The following is a 27,461-nucleotide window of genomic DNA, read 5'->3' as shown; positions in this document are numbered from 1 at the left end:
ACCAGGAAGGTTACAGGGACATCAGGTTACATGGATCCAAGCACATCTTTAATTTGGGGGTGTTTGGAGTGGCAGCTGGCCCCAAGTGCTCTTTCATGTCCGTCCCATACATGTTTCATTCTTACTCCAGTTCTGTGGGTGCCCTCCGGCCCGTAGCCTGGACACAGCCATCCCAATCCAACTACTCTCCCCACCCTGCCTGAAGGAGCCACAGGGTCAATCTTCCAAAGTGCTTGTTCCACGCCAGTCAGGAGAGGACTGAGGTGTCCAGAACTTTCTCAGCGAGACATCATCTTCACAAATTCTGCAAGGGAAAGTTCCTGGTAAGGCCCCTGTTTGTAGGAGTCATTGGTGGGATCCTTACTGTTTTGTTTTTGAGCCATGCAATGTGTTGGGGAACAAAAGTGAGCTTCAGGGAATGACTGGACTCTCCAAAGCCTCAATTTCGTTCTCTGACACCTGGGAATTATGGGATGGTTACTGACAAGGTTCTTCAAATGCTACAACAGTCAAATGTTCATAAGACATGTGAAGTGTGGGGCCAGAGACATGGTACAGCAGGGAAGGCACTTGTCTTGCTTATGTCCAACCTGGGTTCTATCTCCAGCACCCCAGATGGTTCTTCCAAGCCTTGCCAGGAGTAATCCCTGAGCACAGAGCCAGGAGTTAACCCTGAGCACTGCCGGGCATGGAGCCCCAAAAACGAACCAAGAATAAAAGACATGTGAAGTGTTGTATATATGGTGTAATGAGTCTCTTTATTTCCTCTCCTCAACAAATTCTGGAGGCATAAAGGCCATTTTACTGGCCAGATGCCATGAGGTTGGCCAATATACCTAAGGTCGATGGTGAGTCTGTCCTGCTCTGACCAGGCTGGGACTCAAAGATAAATGAACCAGTTGTTTTCCATCCCTGCCTAAATGTCAATTCACCCTGTAACATGAGCAAGGTCTGGGTCACAATTCTTATCACTGAAACCTGGAGTGTCCTCATCACCCTATTCTACAAAGCTGGAAGTGAGGGAGGTTTAATCTGACGGAGTAACTAGGACATGCCCACATAGGTGAGAGGGTCCTGAATTGGAAACGCCTATGAACCCTGGTTCCCAGCGACTCAACTGTCCACTCTCCACCAGGTAGGGCACTGCGTCTTCCCCAACCCCCCTAGAAAAAGGTGCCCAGGGACAGAGGAAGGGAAGAGAAAAGTAACAGTGAGTTCTGCCAGCTGCCCTGAGTAGGAAGGGGACTCCGTAGGAGGGGTGCTGAGGAGCAGCCCCAAGTGAGAGCGAGCCTAGAGATGAAGCCCTTGGAGATGGCATGAGGAGAAAGGGCTGGGACATGTGCTCCCAACGCTTGAACCCTAAGCTGGGAAGAAAGACAGAAAGAGGAAAAGGCCAGATTGGAGGGAATGGGGGAAACCAACGGAGAAATTAGAGGGAGGTTCCCGAGGTGAATCCTCAAAAAAATCCCACCTTCAAAGTCGACAGTGCCATCCCCGTTCACATCAGCTTCCTGGACAACCTCGGCAATCTCTTGGGGGCTGAGCTTCTCCCCCAGGAGCCTTTGCATGGCCTGCTGCAGCTCCCCAAGGGTGATCTCCCCATCTCCATTAGCGTCAAACTGCACAGGAGCAGAACAGAGGATTTAGCAGCCCCCTGGCCTCCACCAGACCGAGAGTGGCTGAGCCAGGAACTCAGCTGAGCATGGAGTCAAAACATCAGCCTCCAGAATGCACATGCAGGACAACCACCAGCCTTTGGGGCTCTGGTAGGGCACCAACCCTGGTTGAGAACCCACCATACACACACACACACACACACACACACACACACACACACACACACACACACACCACTCCTCTAACAGGAAGCAACTTCTCCACTTACTTCCTTGAAGGCATCTCGCAGCTCCTGGACTCCGATCATGCCAGCAGTTTCTGCCAGCAGCCTGGGGGCCATCAGCTCCACAAAGTCATCAAAATCCACACGACCCCCTGCTACGGAGAGCAGAAGAGGGTCCTGTGAGGGTCCAAGCCCCTTCCCTGGGGGCCTGACTTTAAGGGAGGGGTCTGTGCCCATTCCCCGGCCTGCTAACAGCTGTACCAAAGAAGACCCAAGAAATCCTGGTGCGTGAAAGGACAGACACAAACAAGCATCTGTCATCTGTCCCACACCTGCCTGACTGCCTGCATTGGCTAGACAAAGAATAAACATAAGCTGAGAAAAGATTCCTTGAGTCAAGCTGTCCTTGGGTCCCCTCAGCTGCACAGTGGGCCAGGGGTGGGTTTAGGCTGGTCCAGGATGCCATGCATGTCACTGTGATCCAACTTCATCTGGAGGGGGGCTGGGAGAGACAAAGCAGCAAGCCTGTCTGTCCATCACACTCCTCATGTCCAGCCTGTTTGCACTATAACCTGGAGCAAAGGAAACAGCGGCTTCAGGGCCAGGCACTGCCCAAACCCATAGCCTCCAAGATTGGCTGCGCCCTTTTATTTATTTTTATTTTTATTATTTTTTTTTTTTTTGCTTTTTGGGTCACACCACACTATGCTTAAGGGTTACTCCTTCTCTGCACTCAGCAATTACTCCTTGTAGTGCTCAGGGGACCATATGGGATGTCAGGGATTGAACCTGGGTTGGCCGCATGCAAGGCAAATGCTCTCTCAGCTGTGCTAGAGCTGACCCCTGGCTATGCCTTTAAGGGTGATCCTGACCTGCACTTCGGTCTCCACAGGCTGGGAGCATGGGTGGGGGCAGAGGTGATGACCTAGCCTTACACTAAGCCTGGACCTGCCCTTCCTGCGCCCTTGAAGGCCGCCTCAGAACCAAGGAGGGTTTGTACCTTCACTGGGCAGATGGGGAAACTGAGGCTCAAGAAGGTGCTAGTCAACTTTCCTTTTCAAATAGACCAGGAATAGTAAGTCAGTGCACAGAGGCTGCAGCCAGAGTCAGTCTCTGCCCTTGTGTGGAGTCTTAGCTGTTTCCTTCCAGACTTTCCCCCCTCCCACTCACTCCAGTTCCTGTGCCCCTGGCCCACCCCATCCCCAGTCTCACAGTTCATGCGGATTTGCTGGCCCAGTTCTGTCAGCTCCATCTCCGTGGGCATGTACCCCATCGTCCTCATGAGATTGCCCAGGTCTTTACACGAGATAAATCCATCTCTGTCCTTGTCAAACTCCAAAAATGCTTCCCGGAGCTCTGAAAGTTGAGCGAGAAGGTGGGCGGGCAGGGGGTAGGGGTGGAGGCATTGAAACAATCAGAGGATATGGTGGGGTCCCTTGAAAACATCCCTGAGGCTCTAAGGAAGGGGAACACATTTCAAAAATCCCAACTTGGGGACTGGGGGATGGGGCTTGGGCACCACATCTGGCAGTGCTAAGGGCTTACTTCTGGCTCTGCAGGAGTAAGGGGTCACTTCTGGTGGTGCTTGGGAGATCATATGGGATGCCAGAGATCAAACCTGGTTGGCTGTGTGCAAGGCAAGCGCCCTCCCCACTGAGCTATCTCTCCAGCTCAAAAACCCGTTTTTTTTTTTTTGTTTTTTTGTTTTGTTTTGTTTTTTCAGTGAATGGAGGAATGTGAGCCTTGTGTAGAGGAATCATTCCTGTGACTGGAGAAGGGGCCACAGACACACCTTCCAAGTCTGGGGTGAGTTTTCTCATTTCCCTAAGCTGGTGCATCCCCCCAGAACTGTGAGACACTTGGAGGAAGAAATGCTTTTCCAGGGCATGAGAGAAAGCTCCAGAGTAATCAGGATGGGAAAGAGCAGGGACCCTTTCCCGGGAATTTTACATGACAGGCTGGCAGGTGCAGGGTGGGGCAGGTTTGGTGCATCACCTTCCATCTCATCTTGTCCCAATGGTCTCTCCTGGAGCGAGGTGCAGGGGAGAGGGTTGAGGATGCATCAGTGCTCCCACACGTTTATGCTTCATCCTTCCAGAGCTGACTCCAGGCTCACCTCCCTTCCTCCCAACTCATTCCCCTGGTGATGGGGAGGGGGAGGGGTTGGGGGGAAACCCTGCCACCACCAAGTCCTGTCTTTTCTGACCATCTTTATCAGATGGGCAGAAAGAGCATTTCTGTGAGGATCAGAGAGGGTAGGGAAATTGCCTGAGGGCACAAAGCTGCAAGATCCCCACCCAGACCAGGGAGTGACGTGACATTCCTCCCTGGCTGTCACACAGGAGGCCAGAAGCAGCATATGGGTCCTCCCGTCACCCACCCACCCCCAGCTCTGGCTTCTTTCCAGACCCCCCTGATGATTCATTCCCCACCCACTTCTGTACCTTCTGCCCAGGACTCTACCCAGAGTCCAGTGACCTGCAGGCTGAGGCCCCAGCCCAGATGTCCCCAGTGTCAGTTATGACTCCAGCTCTTTCTTGCTGCCCCTGCCCCTACCCTCCCCCCCCCACCAAAATGCTCCTGGGGTCATCTAATACCTCAGGGAATGAAGTCTGCCCCCTGGGAACCACATAGGTCTCAGGAAGGGCTGCCTGAGGTAGGTCACCACTTCCCTATCCGTAGATTAGGGATGAAACTCTCACCAACCCCAGCTTAAGGGTACCAGGAAGGCAAAGAACTTTGGCACGAGGAAGACAAGGGTACCAGGAAGACAAAGAACTTTCCCAGGGCAGGGCACGGGGAAACAGCTTAATAAAGAGCAAAGGCTATCACCATCATCATCATCATCACCATCATCACCACCACCGTCACCATCACCACCATCACCACAACCACTATCATCACCATCGTCAGTGAGCATCCATGGGCCAGACAGGTCTTTGGTATTGCCGCCCCCCAACCCCGCACCTTTCCATTTCACACCCCCTTTCTCTCCTGGCCTCATCTCCCCTCCTCCCCGGCATGCTCCCTGGAAGTTCTGCCCTCCCTAGCCCCTCTATTTCCTGACCCCATCCCCTCCCATCCTTCCCCTATCATCACAGTCCCCTGTGCCCTCCTCACCCGCTGTTTCTCTGCAATGCCCTTTCTCAGGAAGATGCAGGCAGGCCCCATTGGGAACTGCATGGCGGTGTAGCCAGTGCTCACTGGGTCCAGCAGCAAAAGTGACACCCCCACAGGGCCTCTGTGCTGCTGGCTTGGCCTTCCCCCTCCGCCCCCCCTCCCGAATCTGAGAGCTGGACATCTGGGAGGGAACTATCTGCCTTGGGGGAGACAGGCCCACGTGGTTTACCCTTCCATCTGTGCTGGGGCAGGGCGGGAAGGGGGGCCAGGATCAGGGTTCTGGGCTTTGCAATCCCCATGATGGATCTGGGTAGGCAGCTGCAGGATGGGGCTTAGGCAAAGAAATCTGTGCTCCCCACTTTCCAACAAACCTGGCGCCCAGCCTGGCCTCTGCCCAGGGCCTGACCTCATTCACTGGGCCTGACCCCAGCACCCTGGCAGCTGAGTATCGAGCTTGCACAGAGGGACAGCTGTGCAGACTTGGCAAGGGGTACGTGCTTCTGGGTGCAGGAGCCCAGGATCCATCCAAGCATTATTGAAAATAGTCCTCAGATCACAAGCTTAAGAAATGAAGCTCAGTCAACCCTGGGTTCAATCCCTGGCACTCCATTTGGTCCTTGAGCCCCGTCAGGGGTGAACCCTGAATGTAGAGCCAGGGGTGAGCCCTGAGCACCACTGGGTATCCCTGGTGGCCTCTGCTGCACCTGGTTGATCAGCACCACGACGCTGGGCTGCACACTGAATTGTCTGAATGTGCTGATTACCACCAGGTGAGGCCCCCTTAGTACTGCTAGAGGCCTCTCCACATCTAACAGGAGACAGAGGTTCTTGTGCTTACTCTGCTTGCCCCTTTCCCTCCTTTTTTCAGTGAGCCAAGGTGGGGAAATTATGTAATCCACATGGGGGGTGGGGGGAGCCAGTGTCCCTCTAAAGGGCAGTTTGGGCTAGTGCTGGGGTCTGGGAAAGTGAAGATGGCCCCCAGTAAGGGCTTGGGGAGAAATGGAAGCACAGGGCAAGGGAGTCCCATGCCCCATCTCCCCACCTCCCCTGGGGCACTGTGAAGGACTCTACTGCAGGAACAGGGAGCAACTGGCGAGGGGAGCATTGTGCTGGGTCCACCTTTGGGGTGCAGGTGTGTCTGCTTGGGTTTCAAGCACTCGCAAAGATCACCATGTGCTGGGGACCCTGCGTGCCCTTTCTCTCAGGGGGAATTGTCACTGTCCTCCCGTTCGATTTGCTCAAGAGGGTCCAGTAACGTCTCCATTGTGAGACTTGTTACTGTGTTTGGCATATCGAATACGTCATAGGTAGCTTGCCAAGCTTTGCTGTGCAGGCGAGATACTCTCGGCAGCTTGCCGGGCTGAGAGGGGTGGAGGAATCAAACCTGGGTTGGCCTGGTCAGCCAGGTCATCCGTGTGCAAGGCAAACGCCCTACCCACTGTGCTATCACTCCAGCCCCTCTCAGGGGAAACACCCCAATATTAGCAAGCACACTGAGCAGCCAGTCTTGACTTCCAAACACCAGTCTCCGTGGAAAGGAACCAAGATCTGCAGAGCAGACAATTTCGTGCCAGGGGCTTCGGCCCTAAAACCACCCGATGACAGCCAAGTGCTGGAAAGGGCGGCGGCTGTGTCCAGGGGGCTCAGGGGCCTGCTCTATGGGGTGGGGCAAGCAGAGGCGGCTGTACTTGCCAGTCCCACCTTAGGAGAGCCTCGTTTCAAGGGAGTCACCTCAGGAGGTGGGTAGGCCTGGCAGCTGGTTCAGGGTCAGGTGAAGTTGACAGCCTGCAGGAACGAGCACTGAAAGAAGTGTCTGCTCCCCCAGAGCCTGCGTCACAGACACTGCCATCTCTGGGTGTCCCCACCCCGGGGAGAAGGCATAAATGTTTCCAGGCCCTGCAGGAATTCAGGGTGGTGCCTGATGCAGGATCCCTTTACACCTCATGAGAACTATTCCTTAAGCTTTTATTCTAACTTAATTATCCAAACCCATGTTAGTTTGCCATCCTTTAAGGGAAAGACGTGTGAGGAATTCTTAACAAGAAATAAAAAGCCCTTCTATGGTGGCATCCACACGAGATACGCATGCAGACATGGCTGTGTGGGGCTGGGCTGCAGCTCCAACACCTCACAGCTGGACAGTGCAGGGGCAGGAACCTGCTGAGCCTGAACCGGTTCTGCCTTGCACAGAACCTCCTGCTCTGTGGGGTGTCCACATCCTCCTGGGCAGAGCAGCAGCCACACAGCGCAAGGCAGCACTTGCAACGGGCCAGTGCCTCTGAGGGTGGGAGACTCAAATGTTGCGATATCCATGAACACGCTGGAACTCATGAGTACCACCGGTGGCTTACGCTTGGCTGTGACTTCGTATAAATTCAGCGCAGGCATCCACTCCTGCCAGGAACTAGAGTCAGAGCTGTATCTCAAGGCGACAGCGCATCCCAGAAAGGGATGAGGCTTCCCCTGGCGTGGCTGGGTGGACTGGCTCCAGCGTACACACTACAGTGGCCTGTGTGAGTCCCAGTTCTGCTGCCCACCACAGAAGTGGTCACGCCTCAGTCCGTGAGGGCAGACTGAGGTGTCCTGGTTTCTCACGTCTCACACAGGTCTGGCATGCCATCAATACTATACTTTTCTGATCATAAGGGGAGCTGGTGATGACAGCCCTTCTCAGATATGGTGGGAGCTGGATTCGTCACCTTGGAACCAGGAGGCAACAACCAGCATGAACACGGTTCTTTGCTCATCAGATCTGCACCCCAGCCCCAGGAGCCCTGACAAGGGGGAGTCTGCCATCAACATTTATTCAACTAAACTGACCCCAGAGCCCTGCCAAACCCCCTCATAGAACCCAAGCGGTGGCCCCAGCTGTGCTAACTGTAGCCCTGCAGTCCAACCAGGCCAGAGGCGGGGCCTAGTAGAAATCTTCCTGATCCGAGTCGGACTCCGTGCCTTGCTGGTTCTGGATCTGACTCTGCTTCTTGTATAGACAAGCCACCTGCAGGAGACGGGGAGACAACTCAGAAGTCCTGGGGTGGCCCACCGGCAGCATCTGCGGTTGAAGACGCTGGCCCAACCCATCCTGGGGCTTACCTGGGCGCTGGTGGTAGCCTGCTCCGGCTTCTTGTCCTCCCGCACACGGATGAACCGAGGGAAGCGAAGGGAGATGCCCTTCTCACTGTCCACCTGGGGACGGGGGCAGGGTTCTCAGGCCACCCTGGGAGAGCACAGGTCCCCAGAGTGAGCCTGTCCCAGTCCCAGGCAAAGAATTCAACTTGGCACCAACACTGAAGTACCTGGGGCCATGCTGGAACAAGGAGCCCCCAATGCCTGCCGTGGCAGCTGCTGCCAGGGCAGGTTCTTGAACCAGACTGGGTAAACCCAAAGCTCCCCGGGGCTCAAGGTTCCCCTCTAAACCGGGAGATGTTCTGCACCAGCAGCCCCCCTCCCACCTGGGGGCCCATCTGCACAGGCAATTCCACAGCTCTGACACCTAACGGGATGCAGGAACAAGACACTCCAGCCCAGAGCAGCAGCTTCCCGCAGCCAGAACCGCTCAGGACAGAGCCCTGCTCCCTGTGTAGGAGCTGTGGGTCCGAGGCACAGCAGAGACCACCCCTGGGAGGAGGCCCCCAGCTGTTTGAAGCCTGAAGCAGATGCGGCTGTGTCTGAGGAAGGAGTTGGCCCTTCCTGACTCCACAAGGCCTCGGGAGCTGGGCCGCTGAATGGTCTCACATGTTCTACCTGCTCCCAGAGCATTTCTCTAACAAGAAAGACTCGGGGCACAAATAAGACGTGCCCCCCACTCACCAGACCACGGGCTGCCGGGTAGATGGGGGACAGGGAGAGGTCTGCGCACTTCACCTCCCACACGGTGCTGGGTTCCAACCAGTGGTCGGGGGCCACGGCGCCCTCTCCCCGCACGTAGGAGCGAGGTGCGGGCAGCAACAGCGTCTGCGATAGGGCCGGTGGGACGGAGGGTCAGTCGTGGCCAAAACTTGGGGAGGGCAGAGATGACACACACACCCCCGGAAGGAGAGAGCAAGGAGAAAGAAACCTGGGGCTGGGCAGGACACAGGCAGAAGGGGCCCAGCAGGACACTGAGAGGATGGGCCAAGAGCTGGGTGGGGGGACAGAGACAGGACGCCAAGATGCCAGCACACGCCACCCTAAGCAGAAGGACTTCTCTGTTCTACGACAATCCACCTAGGGTCCGTAGTGTCCTAAGCCCCAGGACAACTATGGGCGGGGCAGCGGACCTGGGCCCCCTGTAGCCTCCTGCCCCACAGCCCCCACCACCCCCCACGGCCCCTCACCTGCAAGCGCTGGTGATGCTCCTCCAGCTCCTCATCGCTGAAGCCGGTCCCGAGCTGCAGGAAGGCAGGAGTGGACGGCAAGGCCAGGGCAAGGGCCCTAAGGCCCACTCACAGCAGCCCCAGCCCCACCCCCTCCACGCCATCTCCCCAACAGGAACTGGCACCCGGAGCCCTCAGTGCCTGCTGGCCCCAGTGCTCAGCTCCCACCTGAGCTGCACTGGGTGTTCCTTCACCCCCAGAACAGAGAAGGTGCAAACAGCACCCAAGGCTCTGAACAGGCAGGGGGTTGGGGGGTAGTCTGGGGTGCAGGTGGGAGCCCTTTGTCCCCACGGCTCTCGTAGGCTGTGACTCTCCTGTCACCTACACATGACGTGGACAGGGGTGACCCCCATGCAGGGCTACTCTGGTTGGTACCAAACTCCCAAAGCCCTCTGGAGCTCTGCCCCCCGCCCCCATCTGAGGTCCTGGGGCCCAGGGAGAGCGTGAGAATGTGTACACACCACCCCTCACACACACTGTTCCTCAGGGTAGGGGCGAGAAGGAAGTGAGTCGCAGGTATGAGGGACAAAGCACTGTGCAGCATGCAGGGGCCCAGCTGCCTCTCCCCAGAGCAGAATTCCGGGGCGGCTCCAGCCCACTGGGTCCACAGTGTGCCCGGATTTCAGCAGAGACAGAGCCTGATGCACCTCCCAGGCTCCCTCACAGGCCAAGCTGGAGCCAGGGGAGTCCCCAAGGAGTTTCTCACTGGCTGGGGCTGACCCAGAGGCCCACCGCTGCCTCCCTCCTGCTGCTTGGTGCAAGCCCTGGCCATGATGGCTGGAGGGCCTGCAGCCATGCCGTAAGGATGAGGCCAGAAGAACATGATGGGTCATCAGTGCCCTCATGCCCCCTTCGTTACACAGGAGAAACATTTCCCCTCACTCCAAGTCCTCATATTCCCCCTGTGGCAGTCCATCCGACTGCAGGTCAGTCTTAGGACAAAAATAAACAGTGCCCAAAGTAGCCTTGGGGCAGGCCAGAGCGCACCTTGCATATGGCCTGGAACTCCTCGCTCTCCTCATCGTAGGCAGCCAGCAGGAAGCCCCCGTAGCGGCCAGCCCGCTTGCCCCGGCCCAGGTAGGCACCGATGACCACGAGGTCCAGGGTGTCGCCCACGCCCTCCAGGTAGTCCTTCTTCAGCTGCAAGGGGCGAGAGTGGGAAGTGAGGTGTGACTGCAATCCCCGTTACTGAGGTCTCAGAAGAGGGACGGGGGAGAACCCCCAGAGGAGCTGCTCCTGGAGACTGCGAATGGTGGGGAGGGAGGGGGTCCGGGTGGACAGGAACAGTCACAGCTTTTTCCAGAAATGTCTAAGGGACGAGTGGGAGGAGTAAGGCAAGAGCGGGGCTCGTGGCACGTGCCGCTTCCCTTGCCCTGCTCAGGCCCAGAAGTGGGAAGGACCAGAGGCAGCTGTGAGGTTCAGAGGCTTCGTAGGGGCCTGGCTGGCCTCCTGCCAGGCTCTCCTGTACCCAAGCACCCCTGGACAACAGCCCCTGCCCACAGAAACAGGCGCAGGGCTGATGCAGGACTTCCTGCCTCTCCCCTACACATCGGGAGCCCACGCAACTCTGCCAAGAGCTGGGTCACACGGGACCTGTCCCCATAGGCTCACCAGGGCCCTCCCGGACCACGTTCCCCACCTGCTCCAGGGAGTGCCGCCCCTGACAGCCCCCCGAGATGCTCTCACACCCGTCCCCTCCCCCATCTCACACCCAAGCCAACCCCATACCCAACTCCCCATCTCACACCTGGTCCCTCACTCACCCCCCACCTCACACTTGTCCAAGGAGGCCTCTGTGGTGTGTACCCCATCATCCCGCTCTGCTCAGCCCTCCCTGCCCAGGCCCATCTGCTCCCATGGGCCTCCGGAGACCCCACATCCCTGAGTTCACAGCCTGCCATACTGCCCGTCACCCCAAGAGCCCAGGGGTTCCCAGACTGGATGCAGGCGACAGTGGCAGAAAAGCAGAGCCACAGGCTCTGGGCTCACCTTGAGCCAGTTGTGCGATCTCTTGGCAATCTCGTAGGTGGCGTTGACGTCCAAGGTCTTCACCATCAGCCCCTCACAGGAGTCTGCAGGGAGAGGTGGCGTGGCGGCCAAGGCTGCACCCCATACCGCCCCGGGAGCCTGTCTGTTCATCCGTGTGTGTATCTGCGCAGCTGCGGCTCTCACCTCTCACCGACTGCTCCAGGAACTCGGCAATCTGCTCTGTGTCCTTGGTGTCCAGGGACGTGGCGAAGACAAACTCACCCTCTGTCTCCACGAAGTTCTCACGGAGCAGCTGCCGGCGCCGGGACAGGGGCTCCCGGACAAGGGACTTGGGGGGGGGGGAGGGGGCAGGTTAGGGGCAGGGCCAAGACAGGCTGCACAGAATGGGCAGGAGACAACAGGGCTGGCCCTCGCCCCTCCCCACAGCCCCGCATTCACCTCTCCATTGAGGTAGATGAGGTCAAAGGCGTACAGGCACACCTGAACCCGGATCTCTGCCGCGTCCGCCTCCTGAGAGGGACTGGTGTGAGGGCCGCCCCGGCCTGCAATCACGGTGTTCCCCAGCCAACCCCACCTTGGCCCTCTGCAGACACTGGTGCCCCCCCACCCCATCCCCATGGTGGTGGTGATAGTGCAAGTATGATTGGGGACAGGGCTGCTGGGACACAGGCCAGCTCCTGACACACAGAATTCTGATAACAAAGCAGAAAGGAAGGGCTCTGTCCCTTCCTGCTGGGGGAGCTGGAGCTGAAATGCAGAGTGCGTGTGTGCACGCGCACTTGCGCGCGTTTGTGTCTCGTGGGGGGCACTGCACCCATATCGAGAGTCCAGAGTTCTGACCAGAAGGGCCCCTGATGGCTGGGAACAGCAGGGGACACGTGGGGGCAGAGGGATGGGGGTTGGGGGTGTGTGGAGGTGCTACCTTGCGCTTGCGGGTGGTGAGCACTTGGAATGGCTGGATCTGCTTCTTTTCCCGGTCCCACGCCACAGCTTCAGTGTCCAGGATAAAAGATGTGACTGAGGGAAGTTTGATCTGAAAGAAGGGGCAAACTAGCACCATAAGGCAGGGAGGCTGGCACCATCAGACAGGGAGGCTGCCATCAAACAGGGAGGCCAGCGCCATCAGACAGGGAGGCTGGCACCATCAGACAGGGAGGCCGGCACCATTAGACAGGGATGCTGGCACCACCCAACAGGGAGGCTGCCATCAGACAGGGCGAGACAGCACCAGCCTCAGACACTCTCACATCCCTCTCTGACCCCATGGCGGGAAGCAGGTGACCCTCTCAGAGCACTTCCTCTTTCAACTCCACCCGGAGCTCTGGTTTCCCCACCCTCCCGTCCCATCTTGGGAACCTGCCTGGCCCTGCTGCGCCCACCTCTCCCCCTCTTCCCAGCTCTGCACTGCCCCCCCATTGTTTGCAGCCTCACAGATGCTGGGGTGCTACTCCTGGTGAACCCCGAATCAGAGTTACACAACCTTTCTCCAACCGTGCCCAGTTCCCAATGCTGGGCCAGCTGCTCCTGCCCCCACCCACCCTCACTCCCCCTGGCCCTTCACGGGCACCCTCTGTCTCCCAGGACAGGTGCCTGTTTCCCTGGGAAATATCCCCGCAGCCTCCTCTGGGCTACACATACAGGAATCCCGTAGCTGCCCGAGAGTCCAAGGGGGTGCTGGGTCCCTCCCTTTCTCAACTCCGCACAGGGCCAGGACTTGGCGGGTTGCAGTGGCCTCGGGACACTCGTGATGACCCCAGGCCTGGAGGGTCAGCCTAGGCTCATTTCCTTAGGGAAGGGGACAGAACTGGTCTTCTCAGCCAGTCTGTCTCAAGGTGTGACAGTCACCTGGGGCTACTGGGGGCCGAGGGCAGTCCTGAAACACAGGGAGGAGAGGAACGAGCTGGGAGGGAGACGGCAGAGTCGCACAGGAAGGGGTGCCCAGCCCCAGGGCTGAGGAAAAGTCACTGGCTGCGAGTCCTGTTCCCTGCACCCAAGGCTCCCAGCGCCGTGGAATCCCCACCCCACAGCCCAGCAGGTGCCCACCTTGGGGATTCGGCTGATGATGTCGGGGTACTTTCCAGTATTGTCCTCCTGATTCCGGCTGAAGATCTTGACCTCCCCACCCTCCAGAACATGGATCTGCAGGGGGCCAGGGAAATGAATCAGCCCGGGGACCCCGCTGCTCTCCTGACCCCACCTCACTGAGAAAGCTTCAGGAACCTCTGGACAGAGACCACACCCCTTAGCGGTCAGCCTGGCTGAAGCAGCATCTGCCCCGCCAGCCCCACTAAATCCAGGCAGAAGCTAAGTCGAGATGACCCACAGCCCAGTGGTCCATCCATTTGTCTGTCCACCTGATCCATCTGTCCATCCATCCCTACACTCTCTACCCACCCATTTCACCTGTTGTCCCTCTGTCTGTCCTTGCACCATCTGTCCACTCAGTTCACCTGTTCATTCGTCTGTCCCTGGGTCATCTGCCCATCTAGTCCATCTGTCAGTCCACCTGTCGGTCCCTGCACCCTCTGCCCACTGGTTCATCTGCCCACCCGGTTCATCTGATGGTCCATCCATACCTGCGCCCTCTGTCCATCATACTTGTACTCGCAGGTGAAAGCTGCCTCCTCAAAGCGCTTCAGGACCTCACTGACACCTCGAGTGGGGTGAGCCAGCATGGGCTTCAGGGGTGTTCCTGGAGCAGGGACACGGAAGGAACACACATGAGAGGGGCCAGGGCATCTGGGCATGGCCGCCCACGTCAGGGACGGCTGGGTACACGGTCCTACACTCATTCTCAGAATCACCTCACAGAGCACTTCTTGGGTCCCCACACAACACCCCCAGCCTCCCACTCAGCGAGACCTGGGGTTAGACTGCCTTGGTCTCCGGGACCTCCTGGGACTCCTCCCTGCTCCCCAGCAGCTGGGCAAGGGGGTTCCTGGGGCACAGCCCCCACCCACCACTCCCTCCCTCTGAACTCAGGCACAAGCAAGCAAGTCCACCCGCCCTGAACTTCTGGCTCTTCCTGCACCAGGAGCCCCCCAGGAGCTACACAGGCTGCAGGGAAGGGAAGCAGCTCTGCACCCTAGCAGCAGGTCCTGAAGGGTGACCCCTCCCCCACCTCCACCCCGTCCCCACCTCTGTCCCGATAGGGGTGTAGGCGGAGGAAGCCATACCTGGGCTCAGCCTGCAGTGCTCTGGGAGCTGCTCCAGGCCGTGCTCCAGCAGCACCGGGACGATACGGTCCAGGTCGGGCACCTCGCTGCAGGGTCAGGAAGAGGTCATGTCGTCCCCAAGTGCCACCCCCAGGGACAAGGCTCAACCTGCCGCTCCAGTTGCTCTTTCTGGGCTCACCTGGCATCTCCCCTCCTCTGGGAGACCCTGGGAGACCCCGCAAGGCAAGCCCCGGGCCTTGCTGCCAATCAGCCCCAGCACAATGCAGGGGGTCTACACCCAAACTGGGCAGCTGAGCCCCACACCTGCTTGTGGCTCCTGCTCCCTGCCCCCAATGTGCCCCAGCATGTGCTGAGGACTCGCCCCACTGAAGGTCTGTTAGCAAGTAAGTCCCAGGCTGCACGGTGAGCGTGGGAAACAGCCTGGTGGCTGCCCCTGGCCCCTGCTCTTTGCCCCGGTTATGAAGTGCCAAGGCCGAGCTGCCCCTGCTCTCAAAAGTACCCTTGAAGATGAAGTCATGAAATTTATATACAAGTGTTACTACATGGAAAGTATCATGCTAAGTGAAATGAGTCAGAAAGAGAGGGATAGACATAGAAAGATTACATTCATCTGGGGCACATGAAGTAACAAAACAGAAGACTAACACCCAAGAATAACTGAGATAAGTACCAGGAGGATTACTCTATGGCTTTGAGGACAGCCGCACAGGCTAGGGGAAAAGGCATCTCAGATAGAGAAGGGAGCACCAAATAAAGGGTGTTGGGAGGTTCCTCTCAGGATGGGAAATGAGTCATAAGAGTAGACTATAGTTCGAACAAGACTGCCACTCAGTGTCTCTTTTGCAAACCACAGCACTCAAAAGGAGAGAGATAACAAAAGGGAATGCCCTGCCACAGTGGTAGGGTGGGATGGGGGGAAGGGGGGTGGAAGGGATACTGGGACTGGTGGTGGTGGAGAATGGGCACTGGTGGAGGGACGGGTATTCGATCATTGTATAACTGAAACCCAAGCACAAAAATCTGTAAGTCTCCAACTGTACCTCATGGTGTTTCACTAATAAAAATTTAAGGGAAAAAAAAAGTGACACAGTAACAGTGTTAGAAGGTTTTGGGCACTTTGGTGGTGGTAAAGGTATATAGTAAATATGTATACCCTAATATAAATGTTAACACTTTTTGAACAACGTTACTTAAACTTTAAGATATCATACAAAATTAACTGGTTAATAAAAATAAGTTAAGGGGGGAAAAAAAGGACCCTTGAAGCTGTCATCCCACTCAGCAGAGACTCCCTAGGCATCTCCAAGCCACCGGCTCTGTGCCTCTCCCCATGATGCCCAGAGCCACCCATCACTCCAGGCGCTCGCCAGGCTGCCCCACACCCCTCCAGGTCTCCTTCCCCAGGACTTCTGGAGGGAAGGGAGGCGCTGCCAGTAGCGGCACGGGCAGAGTTTGGTATCTGCCACCTTCCCCATGCCCAGCCCTGATGTGCCCCCATTTCCACCCCAGGAGGGCCACTGACATGGTCAGCTATTGGTCCTGTCCCCCATCACCTGTGGATGCCACACCCTGCCCACTTCTGTAGGCCCACCCATTCCCACTGCCCAACGCTCCACACATGCACGCGTATATGTACACACATGCACATACACGCACACACACTCAAGCATATACACACATGCGGCCACACAAAATCACAGATGAATATACACACACATACACACACACACACACAGAGGCGGGCACACACATACATGCACCCGGATGCCCTCCACCTGTCCCTTGGAACTCACCAGAAGGTCTGCTTCAGGGTCATGGCCTGCTCCTCCAGCCACATCTTTCTAGCTTCTGTGGTCTTGCCCTTCCCAGCATCCACCACAGAGGGGGGTGTCTCTAAGACAAGACCACCAGGAGCAGCCTTGGGGTGGGCCCATGCTCCTCAGCCACCGCAAGAGCACTGCATGGCGATCTAGAGTGTGTGTGTGTGTGGGGGGGGGGGGGGGGGGGGCGGGAACACTGTCCTTGGGAGAGGCCCAGAGCAGCAGCAGCAGGAAGCAGTTGGGAGGGTGGAGGGTGCTCACCTTGTCCTGGGGGTGTGAGGCTCACGGCCTGGGCGAGAGCCGCCAGCACCGACTGCTCGGCCAGCCCCAGGCGCAGCCGCCCGCTCAGGGCTCTGGGGAGAGAGGGGGCAGGCATGTTCCCAAGGTCCACCTCCACACCTCGCTCCTGCCTCCCGCCACAACTGATTGAGCTTGGGCCCCACTACAGATGGTTCTGGCACAGAGACGCCCACAGGAATGGGACTCAGCGGGGCAGTGGGGACATGGGCTTCCTCCCAAGACAGACTGGGGGCCTCCTGCCACCCTGCCTGCATCTCAGCCACCCCCAAGAGTGGTATGGGACGGGGAGGGCCAGAGCAGGGCCTGCAGCCCCAGGAAGAGGCACCGGGCTTCACCTGCCTGCACCCCCATCCCCCAAAGCTGGGTGAGCCTTCAAACAGCCCCCAAGGGTCCACAAGTAACTCCCACACATCACAGGCCGCGGCACCCACCCCTTGGCTCCCCCACGGGCCCAGAACCCCTCTCCAAGTATATTCTCTTGAAGTCCAGGGTCCCCTGACGCATCCCTCCCCGAGCCTACCTGGCAATGTAGCGGGCTTCAGAGTGGCGGCAGGCAACGAACAGGCCTTTAATGACTTCCATCTTCTTCGTGGTGGACTGCGGAGGGGGTGGAGAGGTGCCGTTATGGCCTACAGGAGAGGGGGACCCACCTGCTGCCCCAGGCCAAAAGGGTTCCGCCCTGCACAGTGGACCCAGTAGCCAGCTTGTCACCCAGCGGATCCCGGGTACCTGGAGAGGTGTGGGGGCGCCAGGCACCACTCACCGCAGTGCCAGAGAGCCGGGCGATGTCCTGAAACTTGGCGAATACCCCAGAGGCCGAGAGGGGTGGTGGCGGCAGCACAAGGCGCTGCGTACTACGGCTGCTCTCAGCCACCAGCCCCACATCCCCCTTCTCGGTGGCCTCGGCCCTCACTGACTCCAGCTGCCGCCCTGGGGAGGGGAGAACAGCTGAGAAAAGCAGCCATCTCTCCTGTCCCGTTCCCCAGCGGAGTGAGAGGGCCCAGCATGGAAACCAGCTGCCCCCCGCCCCCGCCCCCCCGCCCCACTCCGCCCAAGGGCTTCTCTGCTCTGCAGAGCCCATCAGAGCCATAGGGCTGGGGCTGGACAGGGCAGGGGACTGTGCCCGTCTTCCATGCAGAGATGGCTGACCAGCAAATGCAGGGGAGGGATGGAGGCCAAGCACCTCAGGTCACCCCAGGGCACGCCCTCACTCGGCCACATGCCGGAAGCCCAGGGCCTGCCTCCTGCACCCTCACCTGTAGCCTGGGCCACCGCCTTGAGGAGGACGCCGTCCCCCACGCCCAGCTCCAGGCCCTGCTGTGGCGGCCCGAGACGGTTGAGGCTGAGGTAGAGGATGGGCAGGAGATCTGGAGGCGACAGGGCCACCACGGAGCGCAGCAGGTTACTCAGTGTCTCCACCATCCGAAGTCTGGGAGGGGGAGCTGCACGTCAGGCTCAGGGTGATGAGCCAAGGCCCCAAAGCCCGCCTAACGCCTGGACAAAGTGGCCTGGATGAAAAGCAAAGATCTGTCCCAAGCCCCGGGAGGGCTCCAGGACTCGGGAGTCCCTGCACTTGCCATCAGAGTCACCTCAGAGTCAATCTGAGAGCTGCCCATCCCGCCCGCACCCTGCAGCCCCCCATGGCTTTCCCCATCACCGGAACATGCAGGATGGAAAGCAGCAGCGGGGAGTTGACCTGGCTGGGGCACCTGACACAAAGGGATCGTGGGGCAGGGCCGGGGCAAAGAGCCCCAGGTGCCCCAAGAACACAGGGCCTCCATCCGGGCAGGTCCAGCCAGGGAAGGAGCTGAGCGCTCTCCAGCAAGAACCACAGCAAACCGGGGACACCGGGCTCCCGTTGGCTCCCCGAAGCCAGGCTGAGCCCCAGGACATGGCAGGAACGTGGGCAGGACCTTTCAGCAGAGGCCCCAGGGAGCAGGGGGAAGAGCCCCCAGCTCAACACAGCCCCAGCCCAGACGAGACGCGCGGCAGTTACCGAGCAGAAGCCTCCTCAATCTTCTCAAAGGTGCGGGCCACTGCCAGGTAAGGAACCCTGGTGACGGAGAACCGGGGAAGACGAGGCGCCAGTCACCCTGGCCTCCCAGGCACACTCAGAGCCACTGCAGCCCCCTCCCCGCTGCCAGCTGTGTCCCCAACATGGGGGGAGGGGGGAACCCCACTGCAGGCCAGGGCCCAGCTCACTTCTGCCCAGGCCTCCAGCAGGCATCATCCACGGGGTGGTAGCCGCCCTTGGCTGGGTTGTAGCAAGCTGGCTCCGGAGGTCTGTGGGCCAAAAGGGCAGCACAAGTGGGTGGACGCCCGTGGAGGGATGCCAAGCCCACAGGTCAGATGAGAACCTACTCAGGGCACAGGCGAACCGGAGACACACTCCAGAGGGAGGGAATGAGCCCTCCCTCATGAGCATCCCCTCAGTCTGAGCTGTCTGGGGATGAGGAGTCAAAACGGGGCGGGGGGGGGGGGGGTGTTATGAAGGGGCGGGTACTGGTAGGAGGCCCTGGGCACAGACCCAGGGGAGGTGGCAGTGGGGAGGGGGAAAGACACTTGGCGCCCACACCCCACAGCAGGCACATCCCCACCCTCAGGACCCCCGACTCACCCCCTCGCCCCTTCCTTTCCTGGCGTCTCCACTGCCTCTTCTTTCACTTCCTTTTTGACTGTCGGTTTCCGGGGGGCTGGGGGTGAAAGAAGGGAATCTGCCTCTGAGAACCCGGCGCACGAGATCAGTGCCCCAGCAGCCCCCACACTGGTCCCAGGACTTGGGGTGCGGGCGAGGGTGGTGGCAGGAAAGCCCAGAGGACACACTCACCAAAAAAGCTGCTCAGAGTCTTGGGAGCTTTGGGGAGTGGCAGGGTATGGGTGTCCTCCTGGGGCTCCTGCTTCCCGGCCACCGCAGGCGCTGTGGCTCTGGGGGTCGGGGACTCGGCTTCTAAATGAGAGCAGGGCAGGCACCATTGGAACCTGGACGCGAGCAGCGGGCTGGGACCAACATCTGACCAGAGGCCCCACTGGGACAGGCTGAAAACATGCCACTGGGAGGGGGAGACACCTCCACTCGGGGGTGGCAGGAGCTCGGCTCCATGTCCGAGCCTGAGCACAGCCCCGAGGGTCGTGCTCCAACACAGGGACATGGGCTGACGTGACCCTCCACGGTTCACGGATGCCCATCCAGCTTCCCTGGGAGCTCCGAGGGCTCTGCCCCCTTGCTTGCCTGACAAACATGAAATCAAGAGGCCAGAGGCAGCACGGCAGTGAGGGCTCCAGCCTTGTGTGTTCCCCGCACCCCGGGTCCCCACAACACCACACCCTCAATCCAAAGGCCGAGAAATCATTCGCGGGGCTCCTGCATCTCTTAAGCACTGCTTGGGGTGCTCAAGAAAACAAATAAATCCCAGGACCCCGCCCCCGCCTTCTAGCCCACGTCACCGTTCCCCAGACACGGGAGGGAAGTCAGAGACAGGGCAGCAGGCGGATCGACTCACCAGGGCACGGCAAGGGTTGGGCCCCCTCCTTCTCCGCCTCAGCGTGGAGGTGGCTCTGCCTCGGGGACTCTGCTTCTAGAGACAGAGAAGTCAGACACAGTCACTGACCCCAGGTCACTCCACTCCCAACACAGCCCTGTTCATTCCCCGCATCCCCCCATCCCTCCTCATGCCAGCTGGACACTGGACCAGCCCTAAATGAAGCAGGGACCTCCAGGGATGCCCCCACCCCACACCACCACCACCACCCCGTGGCTGGTCTGGGCACTGGCTCTGCAGACCCACAGGCCCGCCTTGAACTACTCTGGGATAATCCTCCACCACCAAACTGGAGTGTCCACATGCACAGCGACTTGTTACAGACAGAAGCAGAAACCAGATGAACCAGATGAACTGGTGGGGGGGGGGGGGGGGGGTTGGGGGTGGCAGGTGCGGAAGAGGCCAAACCCCCAAGCACACACACACACACACACACAGGCCAAAGCCACACAACTGCCCGGGAAGCGAGTCAGGGACTGGACGTGGAGATGGCCCTCACTCAAACCTGCCCTGAGGAAGCGGGCCTTTCCTGAAGCCACCACCAAAGGTGCCAAGGCCACAGTTACAAGCCAGACCATCAAGGACCACCGTGTTGTTTTGCCCCAGACACCCAAAGGCGGAGACACAAGAAGGGACATTTCCCAGGGAAGTGTGACATCTGCTGGACACTGGAGGAACTCATGCTCAGGGTTTGGGAGCAGGGATGAGGTGCCCTGGTGTCTTGACTAGATCTGAGTCCAGGTTACCACAGTGACGTGAGCAGAGAACACCAGCCCGGAACAGGAAATGGGGGGCAGTGGGGTGCAGGGGAAATCTCTCAAATGATTCCAGCTCCTGAGAGACCTGGGATGATTTAAGAATGACCCCAGAACACAATTTTCCTGGGACCGGGAACATAATAAGCTCACAGGACTGGCTGGAGTTTAATCCCTACCCACCCAGTCCACTCAGCACCGCTGGAAGTGGCAGTGACCTTGGAGCACAGCTAGAGGCTCTTGGGTCCCGGGCCTGGATGCACACTGGCTCCTTGGACACCCGCGCTATTGTCACACCGTGATTAGAGAGCCAAGAAGCACTGGTAGGAGTGCCACAGCGAAGTGACACAGACACTCAGGGTACCGAGAAGGTTCCAGAACCCTGCTATCTGATACAACTAACAAGAAGGAATCACCAGGGTGAAGTGTTCTCCAGAACCTAAAAACAAAAACTGGAAATGGGAATGTGGCCGAGGAATTCTCACAGGATAAGAGAGTCCCATGTTTTTAAGCCAGACTCAGGCACTGGCATGAGGTGAAGGGCTCTGGTGAAGTAGCTGACAATCCTGCACAAAGATCTGACCCCATCCTCAGGGAGCACCCCCACCCATCCAGGGCCTTACCTGCTTTCTCGCTCCGCTTCCTCTTGGCCACTCCAGGTCCCTCCTCACCCTGTTCTTCCAGGACATCCTGAACTGTGCGTTTTGGAAGCTGCTTCCGAGCTGGAAAAAGCAAAGTGCCCAGGGTGACAGTCGGCCTGCCCAGCAAGTGGGGGTGGGGGGACCTGGGCCTCCACCACACACCAGTCATGCCTTCCGTTAGAGTGTCCCTTTGCTCCAAGGCCCAGCTGGCCCACCTCTGCAGATAGACCCAAAGCCTGGAAGTCAGCAGGAGACTCGACCCAGGCCCAGGTCCCCTCTGCATCCCCAGGCTAAGTATCTCTGGATCCTCTAAAGCCCCAAAGCAGCAGAGAATCACCAGGCCCCCGGAGCAGCCAATGACTGCAAACCACTGTCCCCACTCTCCTGCGCACAGGCCCCCTTCAGAAAGGGGCAACAGGGTCTCAGAAGTCTCATCTGGGTTTGTGTGCAACGGTTTACCCACGGGAGCACCGATATGACCCCACATCCGTCAAGCTGGGCTAGTCTGCAATAGGCAAACCCCGCCTGGCTCCCGAGCTGCACCATAAGGAAGCAAACAATGTGGCGTGCAAGCCCGTGCCCATCCCACTGCCAGGTTTGGCTTCCCCAGCCTCAAGTGGGGCCCCCCGTTTCCGCACCTCCTGGGACGAAACCTTCCCAGGACACCTTAGGCTGGCCTTCCAAAAGATCTCCAGTCTCAAACTCACTGCCTCCACTCTGCGCTGCAAACACCCACAGGCTGGGTGGGCCCTCCACAGCACCCAAAGGCCTTCTTGGCCCCTTTCCCCCAGGACCCAGAACCTCCTCCTTCCCCTTGGCTCCCTCTGCTCATCTTGCAAGGCACTATGTGGTCAGAGTCATACCCGTGCCTGGCTCCTTCCGTCACAGCACAGAATCCCAGGGACAGCCACCATGATGGAGAGCAGCCGCCGGGCCAGTAGACAGCACCCATCCCACCCGCGTCTGCATGTCTCCCTGTACTGAGCCCAGTGTGTCCGTGTATCTACGTTGCTATGCTGAGCCCCATGTGTCTGTGTATCCGTGTGTGTGTCTTGCTATGCTGAGCCCGTGTGTCTGTGTGCGTGTGCATGTACGTGTGCGCGCGCGCGCACGCATGTGTGTGTGTGTGTGTGTCTGAGTGTGTGTTTCGCTATGCTAAGCCTGGTCAAGGCGTCTCCACATCTAGATGGAGCAGGATCCTCACTCTTGTCACTGGTGTTGCTGAGAGCCACCAAGTCTCAGGCAGAAACAGTCATCTGCTCAAGGGTGGCGGACATGGATCTGCCGGGTGGTCAAGTGTGAAGAATGGACAGCGGGCAGGGCAGCCCCAGCTCTTGCCTGTGCGACGCTTGGGGATCCCTGATGGAGAGATGTCCATGGGAGACGAACTGGGCGGAGCAGGGCTGCTGGGCGCCGCAGGGTCAGGACTGGGTGGGGAGGCCTGCGGAGAGATGTCCACGGGAGACAGGCTGGGCAGAGCAGGGCTGCTGGGCGCCACGGGGTCAGGACTGGGTGGGGAGGCCTGCGGAGAGCGAGGGCCAGGAGTTCTGGTGTTAGGGAAGGTGGGTCGGTCCACCTGCCCACCCAGCCCAGTGAGACCCAACCACCCTCAGAGCCCAGCCGCCTCTCCACCCCTGCCTGGGCCTCAGTCTCTCACCACCCTTCTGTGGGGTTCTGGACTCAGACCCTTCCCACTCCAGACACCCATAGTTTTTCCCTCATGTGAGCGACTCCTCAGATTTTTCTAAACTGGGCATGAGATGTGCAGAGACCACACTTCCTAGCCCTCTGCAGCCAGGTGTGGGCGTGGCCCTCAGTTCTGAAGTGACAGGAGGGACACCCCAGGTGATCTCCAGGGCCCAATGCCACTTCAGGGGGCAAAGTAGCAGCAGAGAGGCTGAGAGAAGCAGCACGGGGCCGCCAGCTTGGAGAACACAGACAAGGGGAGAGGCAGGACAGACGTTCCCTCCTGCCCATAAGGAGTGGATAGACTGGCCTTGCCATGGTTCTGCCTCCTGACCACCTAAGTCCAGGGTGAAGCACCAAGGCAGTGAAGAATAAACTAATACAAGAGTCAGAGAAGGTCTCATGAGGTAGAACCATGAAGAAAAGGAGGGTCAGCAAGTGCTCGGGGTGAGAGGCCAGTTAGAGGGCACAGGGACTGGGCAGTGAAGCCCAGAGTTCTGCCAGGGAGGTAGTACCAAGGGGAGGTCACTGGTCCTGCATACAGCAGATCCCGGCTCAAATTCCCGGCACTGCATAAGGGTCCCCAAGTCCCACAAGTGACCTGCGTGCAGAACCAGAATCAGCCCTGAGCACCAGGCCTGGACCCCAAACCAAACCAACAAGCGGCTGGGAAGAGTCAGGGGTGGGAGAGAGAGCAGGGCTCCATCTGTCCATCCATCCAGAACAGCTCAGCCTGAGCTGCAACCACTTGGGGAAGCTGGAGCCCTAGCAGTGACATGCACTTGGGCTTTCCGAGGCGACCAGACATCGAGGGCATGGCCGGGATGTCAGAAGACAAGATGCCCCAGGGGTCATTCACCAGGGTGCAGAGGGCTCTGGAGCACTGGCAAGCATCTCCTGCTGCGCAGGCACAGGAGGCCAGGCTGCCCCTGCTTGCCCCACACTGACTGGCCACCAGCCACAAGCCCCCTCCCCAGGGCACAGCTCCAGCAGCTCGAGGCCACTCCCAGCTGGTGAGGACCACAGTTTCTCACAGTTTGGCACTGCCAGCTGTGGTCCAAAAGACAAGGAGAGCAGGCTGTTGGGGACCTACCTGGCCTCTGGGGGGTGTGAGGGTTTCATCTTCCTCCTCCCCTTCACTGCCCAGCATTCGAGCCACCTTCCTCCCGGGTCTCTTCACTGGCGAATCATCCTCGGGCAATGCTCCATTGCGTTCCTTCAATGCCCTGCTATGGGGGGGGAAGCAATGGGCAGTGGGTGGTGCTGCCCGCAACCCACCAGCCCCTTTGCTGCGTTTCACTCCCTTCCTTTCATCCGTTCCAGTCACCACCCCCAACCACCCCACCACTCTGCAGTGTTCCCCCCGTAGACTGGGTGACATTGGCAGCAGAGGCTGATGTCTTCCAAACCACAAAAGTTCCCTTAGCCACCAGGCGGGAACTATACCTCCCAGCTGCCCCACGGGGTGGGACAGAGAAAGGAAGGCAGGTCGCTGGACCTCGCAAGACACATCTGCCTCCCCTACTAGAGAGACAGCACAGCGGTAGGGCGTTCGCCTTACAAGCGGCCAACATGGCCAACCCGAGTTCGATTCCTCTGCCCCTCTCGGAGAGCCCGGCAAGCTACCGAGAGTATTCGATATGCCAGACACAGTAACAACAAAGTCTCCAATGGAGACGTTACTGGGCCCACTCGAGCAAATCGACGATCAACGGGAGGGCCTTTACCTTTACCTTTACTAGAGAGAACAGCGCCGTTTACTTGAACAAACTCAGGGCCACTTAGGTCAGCAGCAAGAAAGCACGCTGCTCTCTCGAGCACCCATGCTCTGAGGCACACCCCACTAGGACTGTGCCCTGAGTGCAGAGCCCTCAGGAGGAAGCCCTGGGCACTGCCAGCTGTGGTCCAAAAGCTGAGAGAAACTGAGTGTGGCACTGACGAGGGATTATGTCCGGCACATTCCCACTGCCTGACATATGAAACTGGCCAGAATGACAGTCCCAGAGGCCGAAGCAACAGTGTAGTAGCTCAAGCACTTGCTTTGCATGTGGACAACCCAGGTTCAACTCCCCGCATCCCATACGGTGCCCCTGAGCCCACCCGGAGTGATCACTAAGTGCAGAGTCAGGAGGAAGCCTAGAGTACTGCCCAGTGTGCACCCCCCACCCAAAAATAAGTAACAATCCCTGTTACCCAACCCTTCGTCATTCAACAAACCTCCACTGGGAACCCACTAAGTAGTACACCTAGAAAGGTTAGGGATGGGCCTAACCCGGTACTGTGGGCCTGTAGGCACGTGTCTCCCGGAAGGCCAGGCTGGCACTGAGCTTCAGTGAGTCCCACCTACCACTCTACAGGCAGGGCCAGCCAAGCCTGAGGCTGGGAGACCAGGGCCTTCTGAGGATATCTCTGCCGCATTCAGAGCTGGGGTGCTCATCCCTGGAGCCCAGTGTTGCCCTCAGCCCATGACCTACTTGGACGGGGACTCTGTCTCTCGGGAGACGTCCTTCTCGGGCTTCTTCACTTTACCCTCTTTCTGGGGCTGGAAAAACGACCTGGAGAACAGACGGGGAGTAATGCAAGGAATAGCGGCACCGTGAACAGCAGCCCAAACCCCACGCCACAGCTCCCAATGCCCCTTCCCATCTTGGTCTGTAACAGGGTCTCAAGCAGCGGCTGTTGGTCAACCGAGGAACCTGAGAAGCTGCAGTGAGGCAGCCACACTTGGCTTGTCCTTCCAGCTCCGATTTTCATTCCAGAGTGAAATGAGTCCCCACAGCATGCCAGGGCCAGTCGGCTGTGGTCCCGACACGGAAAAAAAACCCAATCCCAGAGCCGACACTAGCCGGAGAGACAAATGACATAAGATGCCAGCAGTCATTCCTGCCCGAGAAACCATGAAGCAAGGAGCCACTGGGTGTCCGGAGCCCAGGGAGACTCGGGAGCCGGTCCCGAGCATGTGGGCAGAGGGAAGCGGGTGGGGGCACCACTGTAGAGGTCCTAGGGGTGTGGAGCATCCCATCATGCCACAAGGGAGGAGGGCACCCCGCCTCGGTGTCTATCACCCCAGACTAATCCCATCCACCGGACCAGACTGGACCATCAGCATCCTGAAAAAAGGAAGTCTAAAATAAGCCACAGCGGAGGGACACAGCACAGCACAGTGCTCAGAACTGGATCCCACCCAGCACCCAGCAGGGTTTGGGGTGGGGGTGGGGGGATGGTAGGGGAGAAGCAGGGAAGACACCCCACAAAGGAGCCCGCTCATGGGATGCGCTGACGTCCTGGTCAGGACAAACACCTCACTTCTCCACGCTGTTCAACTCCCTTCCAAAGACAAACTGGAGGCAGGGAGAGATTGGGGGTTAGTGGGGGGTCACGGGTCCTTACATGATACTCCGCTGCATGATGGCGGTGGGGTTCTCCCGCTTCTCTCCTTGCCTGCTGCCTGTTCCTGCGACAGAAATCAAACCCCTTGTGAGGAGACCCACTGGGCTGGGGCAGGCCGCAAGACATAACCCTCAGGGCCAGGGCAACAGCCTTGAATTCGGCTAAACCTGGGTTTGATCCCCCGCAGCCCATAAGGTCCCCTGAGCACCAGCGGGCATGCTTCCAGAGCTGGGAGACCTGAGCACTGCCAGGGGTGGCTCAAAATCCAAAGAAACAAAATTAAAGAAATCGAGCATAAACCTCCTCCTCCCAGAGAACTACGGACCCGAAACCAGGCCGTGGCCGCGGAGACCTGCAGCAGAGTTCCAACGGGACCCCACCCTCTGGGCCTTCACCTGGGCCCAGACCCCAGCTCTGCCCACTCCTGCCCACGCCCCCGTGCACTGCCGCCCCGCCCCTTATTCAAATTCCCCGAAGCCCCCCGCCTCCGCCAGCCAGCCAGCAGCCAGCATAGCCCCCCTGGGCATCCCCCAAGCCCTCTCGAGGGCCCGTTTTCCTCAGCCTCCGGCGGACGCTCCCCACCCCCCCCCCCGCGCTCGGCTCCGCCCCGCCGCTCCCCGCGAAGCTCCGAGGGTGCGAGTCGCGCACCGCCCTCCCCTCAGCGGCGCCCGCTCACCCCGTGCCGGCCCTGCGCGCCGCTGTCCAGGCATCGCCCGAGAGCCGCTGGGTGCCGCGGCCGCCGTCGCAGTTTCCCGCCACCGACTTCGCGCGCAGACGTCGGCGGGAGGGGGCGGGACCTCGCGGGGGCGGGCCGGTGACGCCGCGAAGCCGCGGCCGCGCGGGGCACTCT

The 27,461-nt window shown here is 59.1% G+C and overlaps 2 protein-coding genes across 3 annotated transcripts; both read right to left on the bottom strand.

The window, feature by feature from the left end:
• Window positions 1–231: 231 nt before the first annotated feature.
• On the bottom strand, window positions 232–5,094 carry CABP5 (calcium binding protein 5). The gene is made up of 6 exons (XM_056136873.1): window positions 4,961–5,094; window positions 3,836–3,866; window positions 3,053–3,196; window positions 1,886–1,995; window positions 1,472–1,619; window positions 232–304 (listed from the first exon to the last, which is right to left on the bottom strand). The coding sequence occupies exons 1-6, from the start codon at window positions 5,021–5,023 to the stop codon at window positions 279–281; spliced, it is 522 nt and encodes a 173-aa protein (XP_055992848.1). The 5' UTR covers window positions 5,024–5,094; the 3' UTR covers window positions 232–278.
• A 2,653-nt stretch (window positions 5,095–7,747) lies between these two features.
• Window positions 7,748–27,403, bottom strand: LIG1 (DNA ligase 1). 2 transcript variants are annotated; one of them, XM_056136045.1, is made up of 28 exons: window positions 27,288–27,403; window positions 26,612–26,675; window positions 25,696–25,776; window positions 24,315–24,450; window positions 22,874–23,057; window positions 21,518–21,616; window positions 20,101–20,175; window positions 19,428–19,547; window positions 19,218–19,293; window positions 18,803–18,883; window positions 18,597–18,653; window positions 17,857–18,029; window positions 17,364–17,530; window positions 17,121–17,197; window positions 16,562–16,653; window positions 16,274–16,373; window positions 14,481–14,566; window positions 13,881–13,996; window positions 13,348–13,443; window positions 12,227–12,337; window positions 11,743–11,814; window positions 11,488–11,632; window positions 11,305–11,387; window positions 10,303–10,455; window positions 9,277–9,330; window positions 8,771–8,914; window positions 8,054–8,146; window positions 7,748–7,958 (listed from the first exon to the last, which is right to left on the bottom strand). In XM_056136045.1, exons 1-28 carry the CDS (start codon window positions 27,319–27,321, stop codon window positions 7,875–7,877), a joined length of 2,853 nt encoding a protein of 950 aa, XP_055992020.1. In that variant the 5' UTR covers window positions 27,322–27,403; the 3' UTR covers window positions 7,748–7,874. The 2 variants fall into 2 exon arrangements, with proteins under 2 accessions (XP_055992020.1, XP_055992021.1); XM_056136046.1 differs by having other exon boundaries at window positions 24,315–24,447.
• Window positions 27,404–27,461: the final 58 nt, after the last annotated feature.

Source organism: Sorex fumeus, unplaced genomic scaffold, assembly GCF_029834395.1.
Source record: "Sorex fumeus unplaced genomic scaffold, SorFum_2.1 ptg000122l, whole genome shotgun sequence".
Lineage (NCBI taxonomy): Eukaryota > Metazoa > Chordata > Mammalia > Eulipotyphla > Soricidae > Sorex > Sorex fumeus.
The sequence above is the reverse complement of the archived record's forward strand: the minus strand, read 5'-3'. Positions and strand labels throughout refer to the sequence as shown.

Coding starts and splice junctions, on each gene's coding strand:
- CABP5 (XM_056136873.1), bottom strand. CDS start 5,023: ATGCAGTTCCCAATGGGGCCTGCCTGCATCTTCCTGAGAAAGGGCATT. Junction 3,197..3,835: donor GGGACAAGATGAGATGGAAG/GTGATGCACCAA, acceptor CTCAACTTTCAG/AGCTCCGGGAAGCATTTTTG. Junction 305..1,471: donor TGGCACTGTCGACTTTGAAG/GTGGGATTTTTT, acceptor TTTCCCTTGCAG/AATTTGTGAAGATGATGTCT.
- LIG1 (XM_056136045.1), bottom strand. CDS start 27,321: ATGCCTGGACAGCGGCGCGCAGGGCCGGCACGGG. Junction 25,777..26,611: donor ATCATGCAGCGGAGTATCAT/GTAAGGACCCGT, acceptor TCTGTTCTCCAG/GTCGTTTTTCCAGCCCCAGA. Junction 17,198..17,363: donor CCCGGCTCTCTGGCACTGCG/GTGAGTGGTGCC, acceptor CCCCCTCCGCAG/TCCACCACGAAGAAGATGGA.